This window comes from Tupaia chinensis, unplaced genomic scaffold, assembly GCF_000334495.1.
Source record: "Tupaia chinensis unplaced genomic scaffold, TupChi_1.0 Scaffold000521_1, whole genome shotgun sequence".
Classification (NCBI taxonomy): Eukaryota; Metazoa; Chordata; class Mammalia; order Scandentia; family Tupaiidae; genus Tupaia; species Tupaia belangeri.
This window is the reverse complement of record NW_006160034.1, coordinates 233,852-246,061: the sequence shown is the minus strand read 5'-3', so window position 1 is coordinate 246,061 and position 12,210 is coordinate 233,852. Positions and strand designations below refer to the sequence as shown.

The 12,210-nt window shown below is 42.5% G+C and overlaps 1 protein-coding gene across 1 annotated transcript in view; it reads left to right on the top strand.

Annotated features, from left to right (window-relative positions):
- The window catches only part of LOC102501723 (lipopolysaccharide-responsive and beige-like anchor protein), a gene marked incomplete at its 3' end in the record, with an annotated part of 350,771 nt that overhangs the window by 180,235 nt on the left and 158,326 nt on the right, over nucleotides 1–12,210 (top strand). Inside the window, 3 exon segments of the mRNA XM_027775072.1 lie at nucleotides 233–392; nucleotides 2,190–2,241; nucleotides 2,243–2,638. Of these exon segments, the coding sequence (XP_027630873.1) occupies nucleotides 233–392; nucleotides 2,190–2,241; nucleotides 2,243–2,638 (608 nt within the window).

The following is a 12,210-nucleotide window of genomic DNA, read 5'->3' as shown; positions in this document are numbered from 1 at the left end:
TCTGGCGAGTGCACGTGCCCTATAGCAAAAACTTCTCCAAAAAAAAAAGAAAAACAGGTAAAGGCATTTTTTCCGAGAATCTTTGCCCGATCTTTTTCAAATGAATTTAAGTATTATTTTCTATGGGTATTGAAAGATTTTTGAATATCTCATACTGAAATGTTGGGATGTAAAATACAATTAAAACATGTAATTTACCATGGCCGTGATCAACTTCTTTCACGTTCCCCAGGAGGACAGCAAGCAAGCTCAGTTCTTGGCCCTGGCTGTGGTGTACTTCATCTCTGTCCTCATGGTCTCCAAGTACAGAGACATCCTGGAGCCCCAGAACGAAAGGCACGGCCCGACATGTAAGGAAACCGCCAGTGAAAACGGGAGCGCGTCGCTCTCTGGTAAGCGTCCGCTGTTTATTCTCAGGCACCCGAATTTCCACCAAAACGTTTGTTTCTTTCCATCTTACCTGCCTTCTTTTTTTCCCAAGGGCATGTGTGTTCCCTAGAAAGAGAGTTTGTGAGACAGAAAGAAAGCAAGCATCCCAGTGGGGTGTGATCGTTCCGCGGTCCCTTTCCTTCCATTTCTCCTTCCTGTCAGGATTGGGGCGTACACGCACACATGCCTGGTGTGTTTTGCAGGCTGCTGGGGCTGGGATTCGAACTGCATTCCATCATGTGGGATCCAGCGTTCTGTCCACAGCATTTACCCCTGCTCCCCAGGCCAGCCTGGGATTTTAACATTAGATGTAGGATTTGCGAAAGAGAAGGGAGTCGAGAATGGTTTAGTCTGTGGTGGGCTAGACTAAAGCTGAAACAGACTTTCAGGGAAAGATAAAAAGAAAAGAAACTCAATTTTCAACGTGTTGCGTTTGAGACTTCTTTTAAACATTTACGAGATGACGCAGTGATATTTAAAACTTTGAGAGCGAATGGGACCCCTCTGTGGGTAAATGAAGACAGAGAAGGCATGAGGACCGAGGACTAAGCCCTAATTCCCTCCTACCCAAGTAATCAGGGGTGAGAAACAGCAAGGGACGTAGGGAAGAAGCAGCCATTGAGGCAGTAGAAAGACCAGAAGAGTGTGGCTTCAGGGCAGGCGAGGAGAGCTCTGTCAAGGTGGAGGGAACACCAGCTGCCGGCTCTTACCTTGTGTACTGTTAGCCCTGAGAAGTGACCACTGGATTTAGCAAGATGGGTTTTTGGTGACCTCGGTCTTTGTTGGAATGGACTGAAAGTCTGATGGGAAGGATTGAAAGTCCAAGAGAGAGAAAAAAGGATAAACATTTTTGAACCACATTTTAAGGAACATTGAACTATTTATGCATAAGGGAGAGGTAACAAGTTTTCTAGCAGGAAAATCGATTTGAGTCGGAAAAAAAAATGATCATATATTTTTCTATACAAAACTGTGTCATGACTTCCCAGACAACCCAATATATCTGAGGTAGAAGTTTTTACTTATCAAAAGGGTTTGGAGCTTTTTCTTAAAATGAAGAGTTATTTATTTAACTTTTTATTTATTATTATTTTTTAAAAAGTGCTATAGGGCACACACAGGAGTTGGGGGTGGGGAAGCCACCAGGTCTGGGATTTGAACCGTGGTCAGCCATGTGGGAGTCTAGCACTTTTAATCACCACGCCACCTGCTGGCCTCTTGGATCTTCTTTTTTTTTTTTTTTTAATTTCCTAGAGGGTGGTGTGTGTTTGCCATAGAGAGAGAGATGGAGAGAGAGAGAGAGAGAGAGAAGGAAAGTGAGAAATCACTTCTCCATGGGGGCACAGTCATGCTGCAAGCAGTTCTCCATTCTCCTTCCTTTTCAGTGTGTTCGGCACACACAGGCCCAGCATGTTCCCAAGCCTCCAGGTCCAGGACTCAAACAGTGCGGTGGGCCGTGTGGGGTCCAGCCACCTTAACCATCAGGCCATGGGCTGGCCCCTGGACTTTGCCTTCCAGGCCAATGGCTGTCAGCCGGTTGCTATACTCATGGCTGTCCTGATCGGGTTGGACGGTTTTCACAGGCGTTTCTTTGTTATTTGATTGTACTATATATTTACTTTTGAGTATAGGAACATTCACCACGCACATTTTTATAGGTTCTGTAGTTGGCTTTCGCCTTTTAGAGCAGTAGCTAGCTATTGGAACTGCTGTGAGCTCTACATTTTGCATTCTCTTCTGTTCTCCCGTGTCCGGGTAAGATGTAGACAACACGGCGGCCGCGCTCAGCCCCGCCACGCCTGCGTCAGTGGCCCGAGGGCGCGTCCGGAGGAGAGACGCGGAGGAGAGACTCGGGCATTGGGGACGAGCCCGCGTGCAGCCCGGCCGGCGGGGTGGATGTGACTTCGCAGACGGCGCCCCCGCGGGTCAGCGCAGGCCCGGATGCCATCAGCGAGGTGCTGTGTACTCTTTCCTTAGAAGTCAATAAATCTCAGGAATCCAAGAACGACGGAGGCGATGAGTCGGATAAAAAGGCTACCCCAGCAGTTCCAGTTTCAAAAAACGTCAACGTGAAGGATATTCTCCGCAGCTTGGTGAATATACCGGCTGACGGCGTCACCGTGGACCCTGCCCTGCTGCCACCAGCCTGCCTCGGCGCCCTGGGCGATCTGTCTGCGGAGCAGCCCGTGCAGTTCCGGTCGTTCGACAGGTACCGTCCACGGGCTGAGTCCAGTCTGCTTGCTCCGGCGGGTTCTAAGATAAAGGGGAATCGGGTTCAGCCCAGTTGTGCGAAAAGTGGTGACTTTCACATTAGAAAGCCGTGTTTTGATCTAGTTTATAACAGTTGCAAAAGGATATTTTTGTTGTATGGTTTATACATTATTTTACATTTCATTTATTTTTCAGAGAGTCTTTTTGCTATAGGGCACATGCTCTCATCAGAGAGACAGAAAAAGAGAAATAGAAAGAGACCGAAAGCGAGAATTTAACCCGTGCCCTAGAGAGGATGGCCAAATCGCAGTCTTTTGTCCCCTAGTCTCCTCTTGGGATTTTGGGCACGAATGCCACATACCTGGCCTGAGTTTTAAGCCATCTGTCCGGGACTTGAATCGTAATTGACTATGTAGGAGTCCAGCGATGTAACCATTATGCCATCTGCTGGCCCTATCAGATTTTGTTTATCAACACCAATAAGATGATTTTTTTTTTTTTTGGAGAGGTTTTTTCGCTATAGGGTGCGTGCACTCACCAGACAGAGAGACAGAGAGACAGAAAGCGAGAAATCACCCCCCAGGGGGGATGGCCACGCCGCAATCCCTTCTCCTCCATTCTCCTCTTGGGATCTTGGGCACGCACGCACACACGCCCAGCGTGAGTTTTAAGCCACCGGGTCCAGGATGTGAACGGCAGGCGACTATGTGGGAGTCCAGTGACCTAGCCATTACGCTAACTGCTGGTTCCCAAGATGATTTTTAAAATCGTATATATGTATGGAGCCTGCAGGTCATGTTAAGGTGCTGGACTCCCACATGGCTGACCATGGTTCAAGTCCTGGACCTGGCAACATGAAAGTTGTGTCAGGTGCATGTGCATGTATGCCTGAAATTCCAGGAGGAGAATGGAAGAGAAAGGATTGCAGCGAGTTAATCCTCACTTTCCCTGTCTCTGGCAAGGACACATGCCCTTTGGCCAAAACCTTTAAAAAGAAAAAAATATATATACATATACTCCCCCCCCCCACACACACGCATGTATATGTATATATGTATGTATTTTTAAATTTTATATATGTATTTATAAATTTTTACATTTGCCCAGTAGTGCATGTGCTCACCAGAGGAAGACAGGGAGAAAGGGAGTGTGAGAAAGCACCCCTCGTGGGGACTGGTCATTCCACAACCCTTTCTTCTCTTTCCCCCTCCTTTCAGGGTTTTGGCACACATGCACACTTGCCAGACTGCTTTTCAAGCCACCAAGTCTGGACTTGAGCCACATGGTCACCCATGTGGGATCTAGTCACGTTAACCACCAGGCCACAGCCTGACCCCAAAATAATATTTTTTTAAGTTTATGTTCTTTCATGAGAGAGAGAGCAGGTGTGTGAGAGAGGGAAAAACACACACGTGAACAGAGACAGGCGCCCTCAGCAGGGTCCTCTCACCCCGCGATGCCCTTCTTCCTGCTTTCCACATGGGTGCACACCTCACGGGAACCTGAAGTTGGCCATGCAGCTGCAGCTGCTTTTTTTTTTTTTTTTTAAAAAATTTTTTTTTTTTTTTTTTTTTTTTTTTTTGGGGGTTTTTAGGACGCGTGCACTCGCCAGACAGACAGCGAAAGACATAGAGACAGAAAGTGAGAAATCACCCCCCCCCCAGGAGGGATGGCCACGCCGCAATCCCCTCTCCTCCATTCTCCTCTCGGGATCTTGGGCACGCATACACACGTGCCCAGTGTGTTTTAAGCCACCCGGTCTGGGACGCGAACTGCAGTCGACTACGTGGGAATCCAGCGACATAGCCATTATGCTAACTGCTGGTCCCAAGAATTTTTCATTTAACTATTTATTTATTTTAATTTGACCAGAGATGAACAGAGTGAGTGAGAGTAAGCGTGAGAGTAAGAGAGAGAGAGAGAGAGAGAGAGAGAGAGAGAGAGAAAGCAGAAAGCAAGCCACCAGGTCTGTCACTTGAACTGTGCTTGGCCATGTGGGAGTCCAGCACCCTTAACCACCATACCACCTGCTGAGCCCTGGCCCTGGCCCTGGCCATGCAGCTTCTTCGTCGCCATTTTTTTCCCTCAACTTTTATTTGTAAAATTTATTTTATTTTATGCAGCTTCTAACACTGCAAATTAATAAGCAACTGCCTGCACTGCTGAGGCTAGGTCGGTTTTCTATTTTTATTGCCAAGGGTGGATGTGCTTGCTTGAGAGAGAGAGAGAGAGAGAGAGAGAGAGAGAGAGAGATACTGAGTAGCCTTGACAGTCTTGTCATGAAGCCGTCCCTTCTCCGCAGCCTTCTAGCTTTGAAGGATCTTGGATGGCTGTGCATGTGACCTGGGGGTGTCAGCAGGTGGCGTCCAGCCTTGTAGGGCACGGTGTCACCATTGCACCATAGTGGCTAGGCCTGAACATATTCTCTTCTTAACAAGTCAGAGTGTTTATCTGGAAATAAGCTCTTAACTTAGAAAAGTTGCTATTAGAGTTACTTTGACTTTTCCCAAGCCACTTGCAGTGTTTGCGTGGACATGAGGAGTTATCTTAGAGCTAAGATGCGTGTCTAAACATGAGACTTATTTATGTCCGCCATATACATTTAGCCCGAAGTAGTTTTATGCAGTATCTTGGCAATGCGTCATTTTGACTGTGACCAATCCCATGAGGTCGTATGTCGTTGGCTACTCCTGGCATTCTGTCAACCTTCTGAGAGTTGAGGCTTTTGAAACATTTTCATTTTGGATTTTCAGATTAGGGATGTTCAACTTAACATTCATGTTGATGTTCAAATATTTCCTGATTTGGTCATTTGGATTCCCTTCCAGTTGGCTTCTGTTTTCATTTGACATGTTACCACCACAATTTAAGCTTTTCTTTGCCCCCACATTAAAAGATTTTGTTTTATAATATTTCTTATTTACATTTAATTGTACATTCCTGGTAGATAACTTTTCTTGAGGAATGTGTTTTATTGAAATTCATATTCATTGTTGGCCTGTGCAGTGATGTCATTTTAAATTATTTAATCTATTTCCCTTCCTTGGATGTTGCTCATTTTTGTCTGTGTATCTCCTGTTCTCTTTACCTCTTCTTTCCTCCTAATTTTGTACTTTAGTCCTGCTAGGCATTTTTTGTTGGTTTGTTTGCTTTTGGAGAGGTTTTTGCTATAGGGCATGTGTGCTCACCAGAAAGACAGAGAGATACAGAGAGATAGAAAGCAAGATATCACCTCCCTGGGGGGATGGCCACGCTGCAATCCCTTCTCCTCCATTCTCCTCTCGGGATCTTAGGCACACACACACACGCGCCCGGCATGAGTTTAAGCCACTGGGTCCAGGACTTAAACCGTGGTCGACTACATAGGAGTTTAGCAACATAGCCATTACACTAACTGCTGGTCCCCTGCTAGGCATTTGTACATTAGATATAGAAATGGGTTGAAATTATTTATGGTAATTAAGATTCTCTGAAAGAATAGCGGGAATATATAATTTATTGGAGAATCTTTGTCATTTGTCCTCTGTCCTCCTGTCCCTTCTCCCTCTTCATATAAGTCAGTGCCCTGGAAATTGATAGAGAAATGGATGAAACTGATAAAGAATCACAATTCCAGGTGACATATTGGCATATGTGTAATGTGACATAGTAGCTGCCAGATTCAAATGTCTTTTTTTTTTTTTAAAGTAGGTTTTATAATGTAGGAATTGAATCAGTGACTCTAGAAATAGATCAAATGAGCTCTAAGTTCTGGGTGTTTCTGTTATTTGTGCCGCTGGATAAGTATCCTTATCCCTAAATGGTCTGTATATAAAAATAGTTGATGTAATATGAGATCGAAGCTATGCTCACCTTTATGCTCTTGGCATGAATAAATCATTCCATAGAAATCTAAGGCGAATGTGACACATCAGTGAATTCTGTGTGGACTTTGGTCTCACCTCCCAGACCAAATATTTGCAGATATTCCAAAATCTGAAACATTTCTGATCTCAACCATTCCAGATGAGGGATACTCAACCTATACTGTTTTTATTCTGTATTATAGTTGATAAAACAGACATAGAGAAAATAAGTAAGTAGTGTACACTCTTGCTCTAGTAAATGGGAGAGCTAAGATTTGAACCTTGCATGTCCGACTTTAGACTGATGAGCTGTGCAGTATTTCTTCACGACACTGTTTTGAAATAGTGACAGATTGATCTTATAGTTTCAAGTTGATGAAGGATCAGTTACATGTGCTCATTTTTATACGTGTAGTAAATGCTATGACCTTAGCCATTAAAGAGAAAAGGACAGAACACAGTATTGATGTAAAATGATATTGAAAATACATTTTAAAAATAAAACGAACAGTAGACAAAATAGTTTGGAATTCATTGTTTTAAAGACAGATACATGTTTACATGTGCTTCCAAAATATATATCAAATTGTTAATGACAATAGCTGTATTTTGAAGATGGGAATATGTGTAAGTGATCAGGTGTGTGTGTGTGTGTATATATATATATATGCATTCTTCTCTAACACAAGGGAAAGGCAAAAGAGAAGGAATTGGTAGCAACAAAATTTGGGGAAATAGACTGAAAATGATAACAAGTAGAGAGTATAGCCAGGGTGTTTATATCTTATGCTTTCTCTGCAACCTCTCCATTTCTCCCACAGATGAGACATTTCTCCATAGAATGTAGAAAAAGTGAGGAGATTCATTTCTATGAATCCAACAGTACAGTGGTTTTGCAAGATGGGAGGAATTCTAGTTTAAGTCAAAGCAAGCCTGGGTCAAAAATGGAAACACTGGCCCAGTGAAGCATGCTTTACCCTCAGCAAAAATTTATGGTATATTTTCTTACGTTATCTTTGACATGTCAGCTTATATTTAAATCTTTTCTTGGGCCAGCCCCCTACTGCAATGGCTAAGCATAACCTACAGGGAGCCGAATCCCACATGGCTGATCCCCATTCAAGCCCCAGTACTGGGGACTCAAACAACTTTTTCTTGTAACCCTAAATTTCTACTTAGATGTTACTATTTCATCATTTCTCAAATGAAAAATATAATAGGCTAAGTATTGCTAGTTTTACTAAACACACTATTCTTCAAAGTGCAGAAATTCCTTTCTCCTCAATGAAGACTTATATACCAGCTCAAGCCTATTGTCACTTGACTATGAACAATACTTTATCAAGGTGATTAAATGAATACTATTTTGCAAATAAATACATAAAATACTATGAAAACATAATTTCCTTAACTTTGTATTTTTCTTTAAAATTACATACATTACTAAGAAATATTACCAATACCATCAATAAAATAATTTTTTAAGAAAGGAAAATCCAAATTCTTCTTATCCAGCTTTTTCCATTATTTGCTTTGAACAGCAAAGACTTGGTTTGAGTCTATGAATAAATATACTCTCTTTTAAAAGACAAAGAGATGACATTAATTATTACATAATAAAGAAGATGGTATTAAATTTCTAGTCAGAGAAACATACCAAATTTTTCTTAAAGGTTGATGAGCCTCATTCTAGTAAAGCTTATTTCAAAAACCATAAGCAGCAAACTTCTGGAGGCTAGCACATTCTCTGTAAATTATGTGCCTGGAATGAATTTTGACATTTGATTCATAGAGGCTTTCTGTGCTACAGAAGAATAGCTTATTAGAGCATTCCTATATGATTCATTTTAAATTGTTGCTGACAGAAAGATGAAAGGAGATTATCAATGAATATACCAAATAGTTCATGATAACATGTTAAATTTCCTCTCCATATAAGTAACTAGACTGATGCATAAAACAATGCTTGCCTCAAAATAGGTTTAAATGGCGTATCTCACAGTGAAGCCCAGTTTTGAGATGCAGTGTGGTTAACAGTTAGGATGGAGCTGTTGTCTGGAGGTAAATTATACCTGTGTTTCCAATGGGCCATGAAGTATTCATATATGCATCCTGCGATCGAACAACTGAATGAAAAGAAGGCCCCAACTCCAGCTTTTGTTAGATATGCAATTAAACACCACTAGCTCTCCATCTTACCTAGAAGCTTATGGGAGCAGTGACACTGGGAAAGGTGGGATCTGGGAGAAGAATAATTGGCCAAATTTCCTGACCATTGAAAAATAAAAACTATGTCACTATTATTTCTTGAATTTGTCTCATGAAAAAAAAAAAAAAAGTCAAACAAAACAAAAAAAAACCAGAATAATGAGAGGAAAGAGAATTGAAATAAATCAGTAATGATAAAGAGTGATTCTAAACACAATGGGTTGAACAAAAGATATTTTGTTTCTAGTTAAATGAGAGAGTAATCAGATTATACCTATTCGTTTGATTTAAAACAAACAAACAAAAAAAAAAAAACCTGGGACCAGCAGTTAGCGTAATGGTTATGTCACTGGACTCCCATGTAGTCAACCGCGGTTCGAGTCCCGGACCCAGTGGCTTAAACTCATGCAGGGCACATGTGCGTGCGTGCCCAAGATCCCGAGAGGAGAATGGAGGAGAAGGGATTGCGGCGTGGCCATCCTCTCTGGGGGGTGATTTCTCACTTTCTATCTCTGTGTCTCTTAACCCACACAGTTTTCTATTTTTTGCTTTTTTTAAAAAAAAAGATAGTTCTGTTCAGCTTTTAAATTATTTTTCCTCCTCTTTTTCTGTTACTTTGTTATTTTTTCTCTCCTCGGGAATAGAATAAATTTTCAAATCCTTCTTGGTGGTCTCTCATATTGTTATATCCAGTGCATCTGGGGCTCAAGTGTTGCTGTGAACACCATGTCTCCTAACTCACACCTCCACTCTGCAAAAATGTCCACATTTCCCTGAGATCCTCCTGCAGTGCTGGACTGCTGCAGTCATGGTTCCAGTATGTTTCTGGTTAAAATCACTCAGTTTGGTTCTGTCTTGTCTGTGGTCCACATAGATGCTGTATGTATCTGTTTCTTACTTAAAACCCTTATAGTTATCCATACCCATCCCATGCCAGGTCAACTAATCAGCTGATAATTAATTTCTGCAACCCTGGCCTCATCACTCAAGGAAAGCCCTGGGACTGGGACCCAGCCCTGAGTCCCAGTATTTGGACTCCCCAGCCTCCACTCCTGAGAGTGCATCATTCTCTGTCCCAGGTGGAGCCTCTTATCAAGAGGCCACCCTTTGTTAGTAACTACCCAGAGAGGTCTCTAGGACTTGTTCTAGGGAACTAGTTTCTAGGAGAGGGATTGGCCCTATCCTGCAACACCCAGTGTCCTGTCTCAACCCCATCCCCTAAGCTGCACTGCATGAACATGTTCATATTCTCTGGGTGTGATATGTGCTTGTCCTGGATAAAGCATCTTTATTTCATCCCTGGGAATGTAAGGGTAGGAAGAGGGTGAGAAGACAAAAGAGTGGAAATGAGTAAGAAAGACACCAACAGAGGAAAGAGTTGAAGACAAACAGAAAAGGTGATATAGACAATGTGTTTGGATGAGAACAATGGACTTGGAAGACACAAAAGGAATAAAAGTTAACTAGGAGAGAAGCAAAGGGAGGAATAAAAATAGACACAAAGGGATTGATAAAAGGAGGAGGTGGACAGGAGGAATGGCCTTGACTCATAGGGACAGTTGAGGTAACAGGGAAGATCACAAGTTCAATAAAAGCTTCTTTAATTTTCAAATGACCTTTCCTTTTAAGTTTATTGAGTGAGATTCACACAGAGGTCTCAAGGGTTTTGGCTCAAACTTGGTAGGTTTAGGCTACTTCCATATTCACATGTCAAGCATGTATGTGTAACATACATTCTAAGTTTTATCTGTTAGCATATATTCTATATAATATTAACACAAAATACCTAGTTGAACTAATTATTCTGACCCCTCTACATCTGTTTCTTTTTTTTTCACATGTGGTTTGGTAACTTAATGTTCTGGGGTTGAGCTTCTCCAGCTAAGAGCAAGTTATCCTCCAGAACCTCTTGTCTTTCTCTGCAGATGTTGAAGGCAGGGCTGGGCTGACATGACACTTTGTTCCAACAAAGACCATCTGTCCATGATGAATAAGATGCCCAGAGTTATTTCTATCTACAGCCAACACTGTTTAACATTATTCATTGCCAGTAATTTTACCTTCTCAATTTTATATTTCATATATATTTAATATGGTTCTCTGGAAAATAGGTATTAAACATTTGGGAGGGGTCACTATGTGGCACAGTGGTTAAGGAGTTGTACTCCCACATGGCTGACCATAGTTTGAGTCCTGGATTGGCAGCATGCTTTTTCATTTTCTTTCTGTCTCTCTGTCTCTCTCTCTCTCATGCCCTATAGCAAATTTCAAAATAATAAAATTATATCATTCTTTAAAAAATAAAACAATTGAGTCCACGTGATCAAAATAATGAAAGTGAAGTCTTTTCTGCTCAGGGTATAAATTATGGTCTGAAATCTTCCAGTGCTAGTTTTGCTCTCTTGGTCTCCTGCACTCTCTTCCCTTCCAGTCCTGATACATACTAAGCCAGAAGCTTGAGGAAGAGAAAACCAGGACTGCTTTAACATAGAACAAAGAATCTCTGTAGTGAGGAAGGCACATGGCTCTGAAAAGCAGATTGGAGAAAGAGGTAGAAAACAGGGAGGCTAGGAAGATCTGGAATAAGACAGAGAAGAAGCTTGGGGCTCCCTTTCCTGGTGGCCCTGAGCTCAGCAGAGAGTGGTATAGTTTCTGAGGTCTGTGCATGGAAGGGGACTTCACCCAGCCACAGACTCAGGGGTGTGGACTTCACTATGTTGGAAGGTATTCTGCAGAAAGCATAGAAATGCCTCACCTCCTTGTCTCTGTGTGAGAATCTGTGGTCCTGAGTCAGGAAAATTAGGAAAGGAGAGTCACAGCAAATGGAGAAGGAACAAAAATGGGACAAAGGACAATGAAACCTCAAAACCAGAAAGCCAGTTTTACATTCTACCCCTTCAGAGGACAAAAAGAGTACAAAGTAATAAATGGGAGCAAGGCAGACTGACTGTTCTGACCATGGACCCTTAAAATATATATATATATAAAATGGCTCTCTGCTGCTCCCCATTAGACAGACAGTCGCATCCCAGAGACACAATGGTGAAGGTTGGAATAAATGGATTTGGCCATATTGGGCGCTTATTCACCAGGGTTGCCTTCACATCTGGCAAAGTGGATATCATCACTATCAATGACCCCTTCATTGACTTGAACTTCATGGTCTACATGTTCCAGTATGATTCTACCCATGGCAAGTTCAATGGCACCATCAAGGCTGAGAACAGGAAGCTTGTCATCAATAGGAAGTCCACCACGATCTTCTAGGAGTGAAATCCTGCCAAGATCAGATGGGGTGGTGCTGGTGCTGAGTATGTTGTGGAGTCTGCTGTTGTCTTCACCACCATGGAGGCTGTGACTCACTTGAAGTGGGACCAAAAGGGTCATCATCTCTGCCGCTTCTGCTGATGCCCCCATGTTTGTGATGGGCATGAACCACAAGAAGTATGACAACTACCTGAACATTGTCAGCAATGCCTCCTGCACCACCAACTGCTTGGCCTCCAAGCCAAGGTCA